This window comes from Rhinolophus sinicus, chromosome 1 (assembly GCF_057876585.1).
Source record: "Rhinolophus sinicus isolate RSI-liver-muscle chromosome 1, RSI-T2T, whole genome shotgun sequence".
NCBI lineage: Eukaryota > Metazoa > Chordata > Mammalia > Chiroptera > Rhinolophidae > Rhinolophus > Rhinolophus sinicus.
The window spans coordinates 10,361,001-10,380,635 of record NC_142501.1 but is presented as its reverse complement, the minus strand read 5'-3'; the positions used below and the strand labels follow the sequence as shown (position 1 = coordinate 10,380,635).

The 19,635-nt window shown below is 47.2% G+C and overlaps 2 protein-coding genes across 5 annotated transcripts in view; one reads left to right on the top strand and one right to left on the bottom strand.

Annotated features, from left to right (window-relative positions):
* FAM227A (family with sequence similarity 227 member A) overlaps nt 1–11,118 on the bottom strand; it is a 53,963-nt gene extending 42,845 nt beyond the window's left edge. For 2 of the 4 annotated variants that reach the window (XM_088796408.1, XM_088796411.1), the window contains exons 1-3: nt 10,621–11,118; nt 7,454–7,682; nt 5,267–5,349 (exon numbers count right to left, since the gene is read on the bottom strand). In XM_088796408.1, coding sequence (XP_088652534.1) covers nt 5,267–5,349; nt 7,454–7,595 — 225 coding nt within the window. In that variant the 5' untranslated portion in view covers nt 7,596–7,682; nt 10,621–11,118. Of the gene's footprint in view, nt 1–867; nt 1,460–5,266; nt 5,350–7,453; nt 7,683–10,620 lie in introns of those variants that run through there. The other 2 variants (XM_088796412.1, XM_088796410.1) reach the window with 2 other exon arrangements.
* A 12-nt stretch (nt 11,119–11,130) lies between these two features.
* On the top strand, nt 11,131–17,984 carry CBY1 (chibby 1, beta catenin antagonist). The gene is made up of 5 exons (XM_074326405.2): nt 11,131–11,283; nt 14,745–14,855; nt 15,794–15,899; nt 15,988–16,106; nt 17,266–17,984. Exons 2-5 carry the CDS (start codon nt 14,778–14,780, stop codon nt 17,344–17,346), a joined length of 384 nt encoding a protein of 127 aa, XP_074182506.1. The 5' UTR covers nt 11,131–11,283; nt 14,745–14,777; the 3' UTR covers nt 17,347–17,984.
* Nucleotides 17,985–19,635: the final 1,651 nt, after the last annotated feature.

The following is a 19,635-nucleotide window of genomic DNA, read 5'->3' as shown; positions in this document are numbered from 1 at the left end:
AAAGTAGAAAGAGGAAACCAATCACCATCACCCAAAGGCACCTACTAGAAACATTTTGAGAGACAAAATTACTCTCTAATTGGACTATGGCATTGACAATGGAAGAACTCGGTGATAAACTGCACAGATTCTGAGTCAGACAATCTGGGGTCCGCGGTCAGCTCCACTATTACTAGCTGTGCCACCTTGGGTAGGACATTTAAATCTGCTTGGCCACCATCATGGGTCATTTGACAGTTTTAATGCGGACTTGCAACCATCGGGCTTTTGGGAGAATTTCCTAGGCTAAAAGGTGAAAAAAGGATAAAAATACATTCTCCAGCATTGAACGGTTTGGAGACATAGGATCTAGGTAGTTTAAAGAGCAAGCTTAGGAGAATTTTAACTGGGGTGGCTTCTGGAGGCGGCGGAGAAAGCCTGGCCGTGGGTCCGAGGATCTGAGCAGGAAGTGGGGCTCAGCCACCGACAAGCTGCATGAAGCTGCAGGTCATCTAACTATTGCTACTTCCGGGGCATCTGCAATGATCAACCCAACCAGCTGTGGAAATGGCCCGTTGGAGCAGTACGGCACCGTGACTCTGCGTGAGCTGAATCTGAACTGGTTGTTTCTAAGGGGAAATACCTTCTAAGTTCTAAAAATAAACAGACAGATGACCTCTGGAACATTTCTCATTCTGCCCTTTCCAGAGTGTTATGAGAAATCCTAGCATTATTAAAACATTTTGAGATCCTCTAAAAAGGGAATTCTGCAATTTTCCTGCACAACCACTATCCAGGTGCCACGTATCCCCTGTCCCCCCAGGAATAAGACTGATTTCATGCCCAGCAGAAAGCAGCCAGAAACAGACCCAGGAAAAGATCCCTTACCCTTTTAATAAAGAAAGATTTGACATTCCTCGATTCTGAGCCGCTGCAAGTGTACTTGGATGTTCTTTGACTTTTGTCTGCAGCAGAGTGGAAGGAGAGAAATAGGATGTGAGGCATCTCGGGTCTGTCCACTGCTGTGTAGTAATTATAACTGGGATTTTCATTCAGCCTGGGCGGCCTGATGACACGCACGTTATTAGTCTCACTAGCTCTCGCCTGTGTTGCTGACTTATTAAGAGTCCCCTGCTACTTGAGCCGGAGAAGCAGCCAGGAGGAGACAAAACATGGACTTTGAAACAAGGCTGGGATGAGTCTAGAAAGTGCCACAGACAAGCTGTGTGACTTTTGGCAAGTTACCCCCTTCCCCCAAGCCTGTTCCTCATCTATAAAACATATTCAATCGCACCGACCTCACAGGTAGGGCATTAGGAAGATTTCACAGAGGAAAACGTATAGAGAATCTGGTGCAATGTGGCACGCAGTAGGCAGTCTGTAAGGGGTATTGTCCTTCCCTCCTTCCTTGCCCAATGTCAAGAAGTCTTCTTTAAGAAGAAGATAAAAAATATCCTCATCTGAAACTCTGGACTCCTACCCAGTGCATTTTAGACACTAAATAACCAAACCCCACCAAACCACCATCCAGGCATTGAGAAAGGACGTTTGCCTCTGTCTCCCGAGCCTCCGTGACTTTTCTCTTTAAAAGCCGTCTTCTCCAACTCAAATCTCTCAGTTTCCTTCAAAAACCAAAAAGAAACGGGGCATTAGGGATTGATGCAAATCTTGGCGGAGGGTGGGGGTCAGGGGCTAGGCCATTTCTCCCGTTGGTGTGTAACAGGCCTGGGACAAAGTTGGATTTTTGTGAGTTTTAACTCATGTAATCATTTCAACAACCCTATAAGGGTGACTCCTTATTAATGGTATCATCATTTTATATGAGACTCACAAAGATTAAATAATGTAACAGTGTGAGAAAATGGTAGAGCAGGAGCTGAAACTCTAACAGTCTTACTGCAGAGCCTGTGGCTCTGCGGCTAAACACTTTCCCGCGTATAAATGCACACATACACAGACATGTACTGTTTTTAACTTACATGGAATCAGTCCAAATAGTGTGTACGTGTATTTTGCTTTTATTTACAATTCAATTCCAAGCTCTGCTCAGTGGTGGGGTAGAGGAGACTGAAGCTAATGGTCTCCTTCCTGCATCAGCAAAGAACGGCTGAATCTCTGTGAAACGCAATTTGACTGTATTTACCAAAATTTTGAATTTCACTTCTAGGACAAGAAATACTTGCAAATGAGCTCCAGGACACATGTACAAAAATATTCACATGCTCACTATGATGAAAATACCACTGAAATATTTACCAATAGGGAACAGTTAAATTAATTATGCCACATTCAACCTAGAGAATATGATGCAGCCACGAAAAGAACAGGCCGGTCAACAGTACTGATTCTGAAAAATCTCCGAGAGGTATGTTTGTTACAAATTAATGAATTAAAACCAAACATAGGTTACAAAATAATATTTATGGTATGATTCTGATTACATTAAACAAAGAAAACAACAACCCCAAATGGATGTGTTATATATTTCTAAATGTATAAACAAAGTTCTGGAAGGATGCATACCACACAATTAGCAATGGTTTCTTCTAGAGAGGGAAACTGGGCTGGGGAAAAGTGACTTTGACTGCTTATATACTTGTAGATGGTTTGAGTATTTTAGAATACGCATGCATTATCTTGCTATTTAAAATTTTTAAACTAAAACAAAAAGATTGACTCAAGAGCTGAATTGACCCAAAAGTCAGTACTGGAAACGCTGGGGTGAGGGTGAAGCTAAAAACTGTGGAGACAAGGCCCCTGGGGGCAGAGGAAGTTGGTGGGAAGCAAGATGTCAGGTGGGAAGGGGTTAGGAGACTTAGGTGGGGTGAACTGGCAGGCAGTAAGGGGGCAGGGGGAAGTGACAGGAGAGGAGGAGGAGCAGGAGGAAGAGGAGGAGGAGGAAGAGGAGGAGGAGGAAGAGGAGGAGGAGGAAGAGGAGGAGAGGGACAAGGCACCGTGGACGGCAGGTCAGGCCAAGTATGGACTCACAGCGACAGCCTCCGACCTACAGAACTGCACTGCCTGCCGACACGTGACTCGGGTTTTCATCTAGTAGTGGGGAGCAGTGGGGACTATGGCGAACTTCAGAGCTCGTGCGCTGATAGCGGGAGCCCCCGTACTTCTGCTCCAGCCGATGATGCCACCAGGAAATGCAGACCCCAGTCCAAAGACAGCTCGGGCCAACTGGGGCCAACAAACAAAACACACGGGAAGCCCAGCCTTGCCTACAGGCCAGCAGTGAGTGACCGCCGGTGTGGGTGAAAAACCTACAGGTTAGAGAGTGAATGTGCCCACCGCACACAGGATCCCTCAAAGAGTAAATCTTCATCATCAAGATCCTGCCTCCCAGCCGCCATGCGTGGGAGTGAGGCAGGTGGACCTACCGAGCTGTAAAGCGCCTGTCCAGTCTAGACTGTGTGGAATTGGCCCTCCCAGCAGTATTCTCAGTACCGGCGAGGAACAGGTCCTTAGGGGATTGCTGGTTGACATTGCTTTGTGGCTTCATTTCAAATCTCCCTATCTTGAAGATTGTTAGATTTATGCCTCAGACTCCTTAAGTGCAGTAAAAATCAAATACAGGGCTGGCCGGGTGGCTCAGGCAGTTAGAGCTCCATGCCCCTAATTCCGAAGGCTGCTGGTTCGATTCCCACATGGGCCAGTGGGCTCTCAACCACAAGGTTGCCAGTTCAATTCCTCGACTCCTGCAAGGGATGGTGGGCAGCGCCCCCTGCAACTAAAATTGAACACGGCACCTTGAGCTGAGCTGCCGCTGAGCTCCCGGATGGCTCAGTTGGTTGGAGCGCGTCCTCTCAACCACAAGGTTGCCGGTTCGACTCCCGCAAGGGATGGTGGGCTGTGCCCCCTGCAACTAGAAACGGCAACTGGACCTGGAGCTGAGCTGCGCCCTCCACAACTAAGATTGAAAGTTCAACAACTTGACTTGGAGAAAAGTCCTGGAAGTACACACTGTTCCCCAATAAAGTCCTGTTCCCCTTCCCCAATAAAATCTTTATAAATAAATAAATAAATAAATAAATAAATAAATAAATAAATAAAATCGAAACCTCTGCTCTGCAAAAGACAATATCAAGAGAATAAGACAAGCCACAGACTGGGAGAAAACATTTGCAAAAGACACAGAATATATAAAGAGCTTGGAAACCCCAACAATAAGAAACTAAACAATTAAAAAATAGGGCAATGACTTAACAGACACCTCACTAAAGAAGAAATACAGATGGCGAGTAAGCATATGAAAAGATGTTTAATATCACATGTCATTAGAAAATTGCAAATTAAAACAACAAGATGTCACCTTACACAGATTAGAATGGCCCAAATCCAGAACACTGACACCACCAAATGCTGGTGAGGAGGTGGGGCAACGGGAACTCTCACAGGAAAGCAAAATAGTGCAGCCATTTTGGAAGACAGTTTGACACTTTCTTACAAACCAAACACACTCTTAGCCTACGATCCAATAATCATGTTCCCTGGCATTTACCCAACTGAACTGAAAACACATATCTACACAAAACCCTGCACAGGGATGTTAACAGCAGCTTAATTCATAATGGCCAAAACTTGGAAGCCACCAAGAAGTCCTTCAGTGGGTGAATGGATACACAAACTGTTACATCCAGACAATGGAACGTTATTCAATGCTAAAAAGAAATGACCTATCCAGCCATGAAAAGACATGGAGAGACCTTAAATGCATATGACTAAGTGAAAGCAGCCAATCTGAAAAGGCTACGTACTGTATGGCTCCAACACTGTGACATTCTGGAAAAGGCAAAACTACGGAGACAATAAAAAGATCAGTAGTTGCCAAGGACTGGGGGAGGGAAGGAAGGATAGAAGAAGCACAGAGGAGTTTTAGGGCAGTGACACTATTCTGTACGATGCTACAAAGGTGGATACATGACATTACATTTTCCCAAACTCATAGAATGTACAGCACAAAGAGAGAACCATGTGTAATGTACACAATAGGCTTTGGATGACAATGTGCCAGTTCAGGGTCCTCAGTTCTAACAAATGTACCACTGTGACACAGAGGTTGTACATATGTGGGGACATGGGACTGCTGTGACAGTGAGAATGCTGTCCTTTCTGCTCAATTTTACTGTCAGCCCCAAACGCCAAGAAAAATAAAGCTTACTAATCAAAATCTATATATATCTTTGAGACCTCCATTGGGCAAATGTGCTTTCACATAAATGGAGGGGCCCCCAGGGCCCTTCCTTCCTGGAAGCCTGGCCTCGGCCCAGCACCCGTAACTCACCAGACTGTCGTCCAACGCACAGGAACGCAGATCTATCCCAGTAATCTTCTGGTTCACCTGGTGGATGGAGCCAATAAAGCACGCTGGGAGGTGAGTCTGCTAAGGAAACTCTGGATGGTAATTACACGCAAGCAGGATGAGGCTAGCCCAGCAAGGACGAAGGCTCACTCCCTTTCTGTGCTGTCTCTCCACTTGATTATTTTCTTTGAAAACATTTAACACTTTTTTAATCTTGTTTTAAATGAGTTGCTTTATAAATGAAAATTATATTCTAGACACCTTGGAAAATATATAAAGAACCATCCATTATGCTACCACACTAACAACTGCTGTTAGGATTTGGGGGGATTTCCTGCCAGTATTTTTTTTTTTACATACATTTTTTTACATAATTATAATCTCAGTAGATGCCTATTTTATTACTGACTTCTCTTCTCCTCATTATTATGATTATTTTCCATAAGACTAAATAATCTCAATAGTTTAAACGGCCTTACGTGAATCCGTTTAGAGGATGCACCTTAATACACTTAACTATTCCTTGGCTATTGAATATTTAAGTTGTTTATAACTTTTTGCAATCATAAAGAATGCTGTGATACACAGAGTCACACAGAGCAGTTTCCATATTTTGGATTATTCCTTTAAGAGAGATTTTCAGGGGAAGGATGACTCGACCTTGTCCATCATTGTTGAAATCTCTGCTCAGTTCAAGGGCCCATCTTGTTACCGTCTCTACGTCTGAATTTTTTCTGTCTTAGTCTCAATTGGTCCAGGACATATCCTCTGTGAAAGCCCCATAATCCTATCACTCCTCACTGCCTTCATCTAAAGCAAGGTTCACTCTTCCTTCCATTACCCTCAAGTGTTCCTACAAATTGGATGATAAATGAAGATGGCAAGGAGAGACATAATAAATCGTAGGGAGTGAAATGAATTAGTTAAGGTGAGATGAATGTGGATTAAGAAAAAGATGGGAGGTTAGAAAAAGGCCCAGGATGGAGGCCAGATGGCTCAATTGGTTAGAATGTGAGCTCTGAACAACAGGGTTGCTGGTTCAATTCCCACATAGGCCAGTGAGCTGCACCCTCCACAACTAGACTGACGACAACGAGCTGCCACTGAGCTTCTGGAGGGACGGCCGGATGGCACAGTTGGTTAAAGCACGAGCTCTCAGCAAGGCTGCCGGTTCAATTCCCGCATGGGATGGTGGGCTGTGCCCCCTGCAACCAAAGATTGAAAACAGCAACTGGACTTGGAGCTGAACTGCACCCTCCACAACTAGATTGAAGGACAACAACTTAGAGCTGATGGGCCCTGGAGAAGCACACTGTTCCCCAATATTCCCCAATAAAAATTTAAAAAAGAAAAAAAAGAAAAAGGCACAGGAAAATGAGACCCTGAGGCAGATCCTGGGTGGGATCATGGGTGCTCATCCTGAAGAGGGTTTCTGGGAGGTATGGGACAGGGCATGCAGAGGGGTACGTGCAGTTTGGCTGGCAGCAGCATAACTTGAAGGGAAATGAGACGGAAAGACCTGCAGTTATTTATAACCCCAGAGGGTTATTTGATGGTTGAGCTCTAAGTCCTCCAGAGATGGGAATTTGGGGTCCCTGGAATATAGTTCAGCGTCGGAAGTGAGATGAGGATCAACGAAGGCAGGACTAGAGAAGTAAGATGCTGGTAGAGCTTGGATGACGCCAGAAGGGGCAAACTCTGAGCCCAGGCAAAAGGGCTGGCAGGTGAGAAGAGGTGAGGTCAACAGCAGAAAAAAAAAAAATTTTTTTTTTTAAACTGAGTCTTAAGTTCACTTGTCTGAGGGCAGAGGGCTGGACCATGTCTTCTTAGTTGCTATCTATAACTAATTATTTGGAAGATAAAAGGAAAAGAAGGAGACAATGGGGAAAAATGAGCTTGTTTTCTCTTCTTCCTCATTCTTTCAACAAATATTTCCCATACTTCTTCCTTTTGGGCTCTCTCTGATTATCTTAGTGAAACAAATTCAAGTCAAACAATCTTACACAGTCTCAAATTCTTTTAGAAGATAGGCAGGAGTTAAGTAATAAAAAAAAATAATGAATGTGTAAGGAACAAGCAAACAAGTAATGCATGTTACAGACTCAAGCACAGATTACACCGCTGCAGCAGGTGTATTTGGTCTCAATTATAAACAGCACAGAAGGATACAGGGTGGACTGTCTTCCATATTCTTCCTCATGGCATTCTGCCTTGCATTCTGTGCGACGAGTGAGGCAGCCGGGTGCTCATCCACTGGTACCACTGGCAAGGCGGTGACATTGATGACATCCATCTTCCTGAAATAAGCCATTGTCCAGGTTCTTGTAAACTGACAAACAGTAAGTTTCCACTTTTAAGAGCCTCTCACTCTGATCTTGTTCTCCATTCAACCAGCCTCCTGGAAATCACAGACAGCATAGAACCATCTTAGAAAACAGGCACGCTCCTCTGGCAAGCGGGGCTGGTGGAGAGGCTGCATGCAACATGGGGAATAAAGGGTTTTGTCTGGGAAACCCATTGTCAAATGAGGATTTCAAGACATATGTACTTTTTCTTTCTACCTGCTGATGCCCACCCTCGGGTCCCAATGAAAAATGTACAGTTGACCCCTGAACAATGCGGGGGTTCGGGGTGCCCACACCCCATGCAGTTGAAAATCCACATATAACTTTTGGTTCCCCCAAAACTTTACTAATAGCCTACTGTTGACCGGAAGCCTTATTGATCACACAAACAGTCAATTAACACATATTTTGTATGTTACATGTATTATATACTGTATTCTTACAACAAAGTAAGCTAGAGAAAAGAAAACGTTATTAAGAAAATCATAAGAAAATATTTAAAGGTCTGTATGTATTTATTGAAAAAAAATCCACCTATAAGTAGACCTGCCCAGTTCAAGGATCAACTGTAGTTTTAAAAATAAGGATTCCGCATATAAGTGAGATCACATGAAACTAATTAAAAAAAAAAAATAAATAAGGAGACTGGAGTGCTGAAAAGGCTGGGGCTCCAGACCACCCAGCAAGCTAGGCTCTAAACTAGAAATGAAATCAAATCGTTTTGCTTCTCTGAGCCTCACCTGGAAAGTCAGAGATTTGAATGAGGACCCTAAGACCCTTTCAGCTGTCAGATGCTACGATTCTGTGATACGGGTCCATCTCCTCAGCCTGAGGGTCCTGACTGACCAGACGCTTTCTGCTCCCTCTCAGAAAACTGGCCCCATCACTACTCTTCCTCCTGGACTGAGAACACTATGGCCAGGCTGCTCTCCTGGATCCCTGCTTACAGGACAGGAGTTCACTACCACCATTTGTGGGTCCTCCATGTCCAGAGCCTGGCGGTAGAAGCCTGGTTACAATGAAGTAAAAAACTTAGACCTGCTTCTCAAGAAGCTCATACATAATGGAAGGACAGAGAAAAGGTAAAGCTTGGTGGAAGGAAGAACCGAGGGGCCCTTTCATTACAATCTCCTTTCCTCTCCTTCGGTTCAGGCCTTCTGCTCTGCCCTCTTCTCCCCAGTGCTGCATCCTAGATGCTTGCACCCCACTGAACCTCTTCCTGGTCCCTGCCACGCTATGCTTTGTGCCTCTATGCCTTTGCATGTGCCGTTCCCTCTACTCACTGCTCAGCCCAGATGATACATCTCCTAGAAAATCTTCTTGAAGTACTATTAGCACCACCCCACCTCCATGAAGCCCAGGATTCTGCTTTCATCTCTCCATTACAGTATTTACAATACTGAACTGGAATGAACTGCTTCTACAGATTTCTCCATTAGGCAACTGACTCCTGAGGGATTAGGTTCACTCAATATTTGATTCCGTTTTAGACTCACTCATCATACTTCTTTCTAGTCCAAAGAGGCTATCCATTTGGAGCTGTCCCAAGTCAGTTGGGTTGTAGGAAGGGCTGGCCCAGACCCAGGTCAATACTCTTTCCTCCCTCCTTCTCCAAGCCCTGAGCCAAACAGGCAAAGAGCAGGGTAAAGAGGAAGCAGATGCACTTCAGGGCTTCTCATTTTCCTCCTACCCAGTGCCCAGCGTGATTGGCAAATTCGAGCAGGTTCTCTGAGTAGCCAGGCTTAGGGTCACCCTGTCAAGAAGCGTCTAGCTTAACATCACTACTTGTGCTAATGGTAGAATTAATATTATGTTCCTTAAGAGAAATGTTTAAAATACACACTCGGTTCCCCTCTGAATTTTTCATCATACCATTTTAGGATAAGTATTCTCTGAAACATGATAAGTTTTTATTGCCAGTACTTAAGGAGGGAAAAAGGACAGGGGAGAAAACTAACTTCATTGAATATCTCCCCTGCATCCAGCACCGTATTAGGTGCTATGGGTCGATGAGTAGAAGATTAAGAAACGTTCTGCCCTCATGGAGCCCCTTTTCTGGCAGCCGAGATTTAAATGTCCCTGTTTAAAGTTAACAGGCTTTAACTTAAACAATATGCTAACTTTCGTTCAGCGTAATCTTCAGTCATTCAATGACTATTTACTGAGTGCTAACACGATCCAGCAGTGTTCTCCTGGTTTGATCCAGACTTGACCCCTGCCCTAATGGAACTTATGTCTACTACGAGCCATGAGAAAATCAAATTTAATCAGATAAAGGAGAAGGGGAAACACCATCCAAGCAGAGAGGACCAAGGGTACAAAGGTAGGAAAAGGCTAAACCTGGGCATCACAGTAGCCACTAGCCACGGCGACAACTGAGCCCTTGGAATTTGGTTAGTGTGACCGAATTTAAAAATCAAGCTGTACAAATTTAAACATGCTGATTATATGTTGAAATTATAGTATTTGGGGTATTTGGAGTTAAAGAATATATTATTCAAATTCATATCACCTGATTTAGGGTTTTTTCCGTTAAATATATACCTACTAGAAAATTCTAAATGACACCTGCGTCCCACATTATGCTTCCATTGGACAGTGCTGAGCTAGGCTGTGCAGATGTTGGTTCGAGGACATGGAACTCTCCCCTTTCCAATGCAGTGAGGTGTAGTTGGCAGAAAATTGCACTTCGAATCAAGCGACCCAGGGGTCCTGCCTGTCACTGCCGGGACGACCTGGTGCATCCACTAGGCCCCCAGTCAGTATCCTTTGAACAACCCTCAGTTCCTTCATTTTTCAAATGGAACCAATAATACACTCTGTTAGGACTCGGGAAGATCTAGAGTTGATTCTCGAGTAGTTCTCTGTCCCTTGCTCACTGTGAGACCTTGAAGCGGCCCCTGGGCCTCCGTTTCCCCCGCTTGTAGAAGCCCATGAGAGTCAGGCGTGGGGAGGCGGGCAGGGTGATCACCGTTCTTCTGTCCGTCTTACCTGACGACAGCTGAGGAATTCGACGAACTCGGGGCCGGTTCCGCCACGGCTTCCTCAGGGGACCCTGCAAAGTTCTGGATGCGATGTCCGACCCCCGTGGCCCCCACATCCACCAGGAAGGGGTGCCCTTTGCTTCGTGTGGGGGGAGCAGGAGGGGCAACAAGGAAAGGCCCATTTTGCTACTGTGAGTCTTGGCGTTCTCCAGGCAACGCCGGGCGCAGCCACCACGTCCCCCTGGCCCAAGACAATGGAACCCTCGCGAGTCACCGGCAGACGCCGTTACCACAGTGACGGCCCCAGGAGGCTGGGGAGAGCAGACCAATGGGTTTTGGGGGGAGGGTGAGTGTAGTTCTTCGTCCTAGACTACAGCATGGGGGCATGTAAGTGACTCCAGAAGACAGTCACCTTGTGGAGTCTATTCAATATGTCGAGGACACTCCTCAAGCGTTCTTGGTGCTTTGCGGATGCTCGCGTTGTGGACCCCGTCGCGATGGGCACCCCCACTTCCTCTGCGGTAGCGCCCAGGGCGGGGCTGCGCGTGCGCGCGGCAGGCGGGGCGCGGAGAGCTGGGCGGTAACTGTCTCGGCGCTGGACGCAGACCCCGCAGCCGGGTGGCGGGCAGTCCCCGGGTCGGCTCCGAGCCCAGCTTCTAGGACGCGTCAGGTACGTCTCCGAGCCCGGCGTCGCCTGAGGGCCTAGAAGAGTTGGGACGCCTGGGCGTTCCCTAGGGTCCCAGGGCCTCCCCGCAGCTGGAATGGCCAGGGGGCGCCGAGCAGGGGGCGGAGGCCGGCTTCATCCCAGGTCCGTTACCGCTCATCTCGAAGTGCTGCCTCGACTGTAAATCGGGGTAGTAATTCCTCCCCCAGGTCACCTGTGAAGGGCATGCAAGGGAACGTTTGTTTGTTCGCTGCAGTCAGTTAAGTCCACCAGCCCTGGGTGGCGATGTACCTGCGCGGCACGCACTTGGCGGGCTCTGAAGTCTGGGGAACGCGGATCCCTTTGAGAATCCGATGAAAGCCAAAGACCCACCTTCTTGTTAGATTAAAACAAGATAATGTATTTTATGGCTCATTGCAAACTGTAAAACATGCACAGTGACGAACTGATAATTATCACCAGCGCGGAGCCCTGGTGATAATTTGAAGCCCAATTCCACCACCTTCTCACTGTTCAATGGGGGCAAGTCGCTTACCTTCTCTAAGCCTCAGTTTTCTCATCTGTATATGGTGACGGACTTCATTTACTTCCCAGGGTTGCCCTGAGCATCAAATTGCCACAGCTTTTTATAAACCCTAAAGCACTTTAACAACCTGTAAGTAGGGTACTGTTATTTTCTCTGATTACAAATAAAGAAACCTGAGGCCCAGGGAAGGTAAGTGCTGGGGTCACAACTAGGGGTGAACTGCAGAACAGTGGTTGGAACCCGGATGCTCTCCCTTCACTTCCTTGCATCTGAGCCCTCTCTCGATCCAGGGAGTTTCACTAGAAAGAGGGCTGCCAAGGGGGCAGCTGGGTCCACACTAATATCCCAGGAACCCAGGGTCTTAGCCAGAGTTGTTTGTGGATATTGGGTCTGACTTAAAAAGCAACTAGTCCGGACCCTTTCTCTTCCTCATCTGTAATATATTGATGATGGTTGTTGGCTTAAGTGTTATGAGAATTAGTGAAGTCATGAGTGATGTGTCCCTGTTGAAACCCTGAGAAATAAAATAACTTGGCCCAGGTTTAGCAGGCAACTGAGGGGCGGAGGCAGGCCTGGAACTTGGTCTCTTGTGTCCACATGCTGTGCTCAGGCACAGGGGTGCTGTCAGCACAATTGCAGGCTTTACAAGAACAACTTGGGGGTGACCGTCAGTTGGTTAGAGCGCAGTGCTAATAACATCAAGGTTGCTGGTTCGATCCCCACATGGGCCACTGTGAGCTGTGCCCTCCTTAAAAAGAAAAAAAAAAGAACAACTTGGCTTTCTTTTTTCCTTCATCATATGTCTCCAGGTGCTTGGAGAGACACTGTGAAAGTTAAACAAAATTTCCAGAAATTAATATGTGAAAATATCATGATCTTGGAGTAGGCAGAATTTCTTAAATAGGACACAGAAACACTCATCATTAAAAAGAAAAACTTTGTAAATTAAATTCCATGAAAATTAAGAACTTTTTTTTTAAAGGTTTTATTGGGGAACAGTGTGTACTTCCAGGACTTTTTCCAAGTCAAGTTGTTGTCCTTTCAATCTTAGTTGTGGAGGGTGCAGCTCAGCTCCAGGTCCAGTTGCCATTGTTAGTTGCAGGGGGTGTAGCCCAGCATCCCTTGCTGGAGTAGAACCAGCAACCTTGTGGTTGAGAGGACACGCTCCAACCAACTGAGCCATCTGACCATCCGGGAGCTGAGCGGCAGCTCATTGACTTCATTCCAATTGCAGTGGGTGCAACTTGCTGGCCCATGTGGGAATCGAACCTGCAACCCTGTTGCCCAGGGCTTGCGCTCTAACCAGCTGAGCCACCCGTCCACCCCAAGAACTTCTTTAATCAAAAAGAAACCAGTAATAAAGCAAAAAGTCAAGTTCCAGATTGGGAGAAGATATTTTCAATATTCTCTCTATATAAAACAAAGGACTCTTATTGAATATATATAAAGAACCCTTACAAATCAACTTAAAAAATGATCAACAACCCAATAGAAAAATGGCAAAAGACTTGAACAAGCATGTCACAAAAGAGGGTATCCTGATATCCAGTGAGCATATGAAAAGATGCTTGATTTAATTAGTTATTGGGGAAAAGCAAATTAAACAATGTGATATCACCACATCCCTTCCAGAATGGATAAAATAAAAAGGATAGGAAATGCCAAATGTTTACAAGGATCTTTTGTACAGTGTTGGTAGGAGTATAGATTGATACAACCACTTTGGAAACCATTTGGCAGTATCTACTAAAGCTGTATATGTAACTGCTCCATGACTCAATAATTCCACCCCTAGGTATAGAACCGGAGAAGTATACTTAATGTGTACAGAAATACACATCCAAGAATGTTCTTAGCACATTTTTTTTTTCTTCTTAGCACATTTTTAATAGAAACTGGAAACGGTCCAAATGTCACTTTATGCAGTAGAATATTTTATTGCAATGTGAATGAACAAACTGCAGCTACATACAACAACATGGATAAATCTCACAAACATTATATTGAGTGAAGAAATCCAGACACAGAAGAGGACATCCTCTACAAGACCATGGTTATAAAGCTGTTGGGCGAGGCTTGTGGGGTGATGAGATGTTCTGTATCCAGATCTGGAGGGTGGCTATACAAGGGTGTGTGTGTGTGTGTGTGTGTGTCTGTGTCTGTGTGTGTGTTAGTAAAAACTCGTGAAGCCGTACACTTATGATTTGTATACTTTTCTATATTTATGTCATACCTAACTATACAAAAGGTTTACTTCTCCCTCTCCCCACACACCACCCCCCAAATGGGCAGTGTCAGTAACTCGACTTACCTGCGTCTGTGTGAATTGCAGTAGGTTGCCATATGCTGAAAACAAATGTGTGGCTGCCATTATCAGTTCTGCCCCATCATGGGCCTCCTCCTTCCACTGGACACCTCACTTACCGTACAGGACAGGTGACCTTTGACATATGGACTGAGTGAGAGGCACTATTATCAATCTGAAAGTGAAGTATAAATATAGCTTCAAAATGGAGTATATGCCGAGGCTGTCGCCTAGCGTGCTTCTTACCCGTGTACAGGCATAAGGACACTGCCATCTTGTGACATCTTGTGACAAAACTCCAGACAGGCAAGTGAGGCCCTTGCCTGTGGTTAACATAAACTACAGAGCCACACACACCTGTGTGCAAATCCTAGCTCCCCCTTAGGACCTGAGCCTTTCTAAAGCTCATCTGTCAAATGGGGATAACGAGAGGAGCTACGCGGCACGGTTGTGGGAGTTGAGGTCCTGCATGCAAAGGTGTTAGCACACTGCCTGGCACACAGCCAGCACACGACACACGGGAGCCCTCACCGGGATTGTGACTAGCCGCACGAGAGGTATGTTTTCATGACTTGAGGACAGTGACATAAGGTCACTGACCCAGCTATTTGTACCTCTGACTTGTTCTGACCCTAGGACAAGGGAGCATTGGCCTTTCTTTTGTCAAAGATGCCTCTCTTTGGGAATACGTTCAGTCCAAAGAAGACACCCCCTCGGAAGTCTGCTTCTCTCTCCAACCTGCATAATGTGAGTGTCACCACTGGGCTCAGCCAGCTGTGCCCATGCCTGGAGTGTCTGATGGGAAGGGGGTCCTCCAGAGGCATCCAAGCACCAGGGCCTCCTTTTCATTCATATTGCTATTGCTAAAATCATTTTGAACTCCTCTTTGGGAATCAGAGCTTTTTCAAGAACCTAATAAGAGAATCAATCTCGTGATTTTTGGCTCCAAGTGGTGTTATCCGATTTAACTCCACTTTATTCTCAAGACTTGGCCAGAAATCAATTTTAGTCATGTCTAAGAATCTAATTCATTCTCAAAGGATGAGGTTTGGCTTTCAGAAGGTTATGTCAGAGCTCCAGAGGCCGTTTCCAAGCTCCTCATGGGCAGAGCTGGTTGCTTTCATCTCTGAATACCCAGCCCTAGTCCTGACCAGGGTGGGTGCTCAGTGAGTTGTAGAAACATTGAAAAACACATCAAAGAACAGCTGTTACAACTAATAGGGCGTTAGCCTTTTGTGCCTTTTCCATGACATATATGGTTCGGTAATAAGCAAATGACAACTTAGAAGTGGATTTTTCAGATGTGAAATAATTCGTTGTATAAATTTCCGCATATACAGCTTTTCTGAAAAACGTCTATTGTATAAAACAGCATGATTCTTCTCTTTTATACTTTAACATATTTTGTTGTACCTTACTTGATTTCTGACTTACATTATTAAATGTGCCGGGTAATGATTAGAGAAAAGCAGTGAGTGGCTGGCACCTCCAGTTAGTGGGAGGCGCTGGGCCCCGAGCCGCAGTGCCACGGCCTCCTGAAGCCAGCAGGCAGTGTCAGTGCCACGGCCTCCTGAAGCCAGCAGGCAGTGTCAGTGCCACGGCCTCCTGAAGCCAGCAGGCAGTATCAGTGCCCGAGCCGCAGTGCCACGGCCTCCTGAAGCCAGCAGGCAGTGTCTCGCCCACAGTTGGATCGCTCAACCCGGGAGGTGGAGCTGGGCCTTGACTATGGAACCCCCAGTATGAACCTGGCGGGGCAAAGCCTGAAGTTTGAAAATGGCCAGTGGATAGCAGGTGAGCTGATCTCCTGCCATTTTGTCTGACAAGATTGCGGAAGAACCCCCTGGTGACCTGGTAACTGCCGGTTTTGTCCTTCCGCCAGAGACAGGGATTAGTGGAGGTGTGGACCGCAGGGAGGCTCAGCGCCTGCGGAGGCGAAACCAGCAGTTGGAGGAAGAGAACAATCTCCTGCGGCTGAAAGTGGACATCCTGCTGGACATGGTGAGGAAGGTGGTGGGGGGGGGCCTGCCCGGCGCTCCTTTCGGGAGACGCGCCGCCCCGAGTCAGTTCAGCCAGCTCACACCGACGTTGCTGTGAATCCAAGGATACAAAACCAAATCAGACAGTCCCTACCTTCCAGGGCTCACAGCCTAGCAGGGAGATGGACAGTAAGCGCAATGACAGCGCCGCCCGGTGAGGGCAACAGAGTCTCTTACAGGGTCTGGTGTCAGCACACGAGAGAGAATAATTTTGTCGAGACAGGAGGACATCCCAGAGGAAGGCATAGTTGAGCTGAATGTGGAAGGATAAGGGAAGGAATGGAGGCTGGGGATGAAGACGTTCCAGGAAGGAGGACAGTCTGCTCATGGCTTGGAGCTGTCCCCTACCAAGTGGGCGTCAGTCAGTGCCCCGGGGCACTCGCCGCATTGGCATCGGTTTCTTGTGGCGGTGAAAAACCCAGCCTGTTGTACCCCGACATGCACGCGAAGGTTGACAGAGGCAGGAGAGCCGCACTCGAGGGGTTGGAGCCTGCATTCTGGAGCTCAACTGCCTGCCTCCTACGCCACCGGCCCTGGTGCTTTAGGCAAGTTACTTAACTGATCGGTGTGAAGAAACTTAGTTTCTTCAGCAATAAAATAGGCAGGATAGTAGGATCGGCCTCATGGTGAGTTAATGATACAAGTAATTTGGAACGGTGATTGCTCCAGAAGCATGGCTCTTACTTCACAGTAAGCTGACCTGTACTTTAGAGAGTTTATATCTCTCTGTCCCTGTCATGAGTATCTAAAGTCCACTGAAAGATCCTGATGAGGAAAGTGGCATTCTACTTTAAGCATTCCGCCCCCATCCCCAATCACCATTATGGGAGCTACAGCTCAGAAGCAACTAATTGTTTAGTTTAGACTTGCCAGTGTCTGCCTTCCTCATCCCGAGGCCTGCTCTCCTTAAAGCAGTGAGTGATGCAATCCTAAGTGATCAGAAACATTGATAGAGTGGATTGTGAAAGTTTTTCCCAGTTAAGAAGGGCTTCCCGTCATGGAGCCTGGAGGACGTGTTAGAGAAATGCCAGGGGCCTTTCCCAGGCACACAGGGCTGACCTTGCAAACCTGAAACCTAGCGCAGAAATGTCCTTTCTAATGGTCTGCTGCTTTTCTTTCAGCTCTCTGAGACCACTGCCGAATCCCACTTAATGGAGAAGGAACTGGATGAACTGAAGAGTGTCGGCCGGAGGAGGAAATGAAGACCCCAAAGACATTCATTAGGAGGATAGGGAGAAATCTGATCAGAGGAGTGGGATATAGCTGAGGGGTTTTTTTAAGCCAAACTATTGGATTAGGTCCTGGGAGAGAGAGTCATACAATGGGGCCAAAAGGCACTGGCATCCTTGAGTTGGCAATAGGAAGGTGACAACTTAATGGAGGGAACCAGGATCCCAGGCCAGGGTAGAAAGTAGCAATGTACTCTGGCTGTGGCACAGGGAGGCCAGTCTGGCAGCCAGGCCTCAGGGAGGTCTGGGGTGATGGTAAGTCTGGCTGCTCCCCAGTCACTTAACATACAAATGTACCTATCCCAGGCTCATCCTTATTGGATGACACTGTTTGGAGAAGCAGCGGGCGTTCATCCTACTGTCTCCTCACATTGGTGTTTGGGGTGTAGCACAGTTTTAAAGAGCCCTGTATGAGAGGGTGTCAGATGAGCAGTTCCGGTTCCCTGCCCCTCGCGCCACTCTCTGCCTTTCCAGAGTACGTGTTCCCCAGACCCACAGCTGCCTCTGGCGTCCCCTTCAGCAGCAAGCCCCAGCTTTCCACGCAACACTATTTTTGTGCTCCTTTGCTGTTTACACTACTTTGTAAAAATTAAATGACGTTATATAATCTCTCTGTGGCCAAAGTGAAAAAAGAAGCATCAGGTCTGGAAGACTGAAATGGAGCTTGGAGTCTAAGCTTCTGTGCTCCAACCAAAGACAGAATTTTTAGATTGCGGGAAATGTCATCATGGCAGTGGAAGCAGTCCAGCTTCCTGGGCTTGGCAGAGGCTGACCCGGAACAGAAACAGTCTCCATGGCCAAATCCCCCTGCCCTCCTCCTTCGGGGAGTTGGGACCAGCCGGGATCTGGCAGGGGCCAAATAGTTGGGGTGGGGGCTGGATTCCAGTGGGAATTTGTGCCTGAGTCAGTGCACTGAGCTGCTCTGGCTGGAGGAGGGAGCCAGCCTGAGTCAGTAAGAGGGACTCCAGCTCCCAAAATCAAGGGGAAGGACTCTGAAGGTGGGGAGCCCAGGGCTGTCGTGCAGGGATGGCTGCCATGGTCAGCAGTTGCATGCCTGGGGCGGGGCTGGAAACCTTGCACACACACTCATTTCCTCCTCAGCTCAGCCCTGTGGAGCAGGGACTGTCAGTATACCTGTTTGCAGACAAGGAACCAAACTCCAGGAGGTTCAGAAACTGGCCTAGGATCACAAAGCAGAAGTGTAGGAGCCTGTGGACTCAGTCCACGGTGAGAGGAGCTGGGTGGGGACCTGTGTCATGCAGGGTGTCATGTGGGGTCTCAGCTCCGGCTCCCCACATAAGAACGCAGCACATAGTGAGGCCAAAAAGGAACACCCACGGAGCCATAGATAGGGGAGTCATACCACTATAGTCTCGCTGGCGGCTGGGTTGGAGATACAGGAAGCAGGAGCCACACGATCTGCAATCTGCCGTCCGCTTCTCTGCCAACCAACCTCACTTGCTAACTGCAATCCGCCTCTTTACAATCTGCACACCACACTCCACGCTTGCTAGCGTAGCCACAGCAGTTATATCAGTGGCTAATGGCTAACTGGTTACAGCTGACGGCCAGCTAGTCACAGCTGATGGCCAGCTACCACCCAAGCCAGCACCTTTCCACATGAGGCTGAGAGCCTGGAAACTGTTCTCTGGGACTCAGTCCCCACAACCTGCCTCATACGAAGGCCGCTGTTTGTAGTCCATCTGTACGGCCCGCTCGATGGAGGGGTAGAAGCTCCAGCCCGTAACCTTACTTTCTGACATAGAGAATAAGCACAGGAGGAATTGGAGAAGGATACAAATATATGCAGGGTGTGCAGCTCCAGGTGCAGGTAACAGGAGCAACTGAGAGTTCGCTGACTCGTAGACCTCTATCACTAGCGACCATTTACTGAGCACCCTTATGCCAGAAACCTGATTGTAATTCTTACGAGAATTCTTCAAGCTTGTTATCGCCCCCTGCTTTTAGATGAAGAAACCAGCCCAGCCAGGTGACACAGCTGGAAGGGATAGAGCCCGGACTGAAACCCTGGGAATTGTGGGGGGCAGGTTTGATTATCACAAGGATGTGGGTCCCCCTCCATATCACCACGGGCACCTGAGAGGGCTGGCACCAGTTCTGCAGTGAAGGACTTTTGTTTTGAATGGTAAGGGAAGCAAGCCATTGGTGAGTTTCAGCAGAGGAATGCTATGACCCACTTGATTTTTAAAAGGCTCCCTCTGGCTTCTCTGATGAGAACAGACGGAAGGGGGCAAGGCTGGG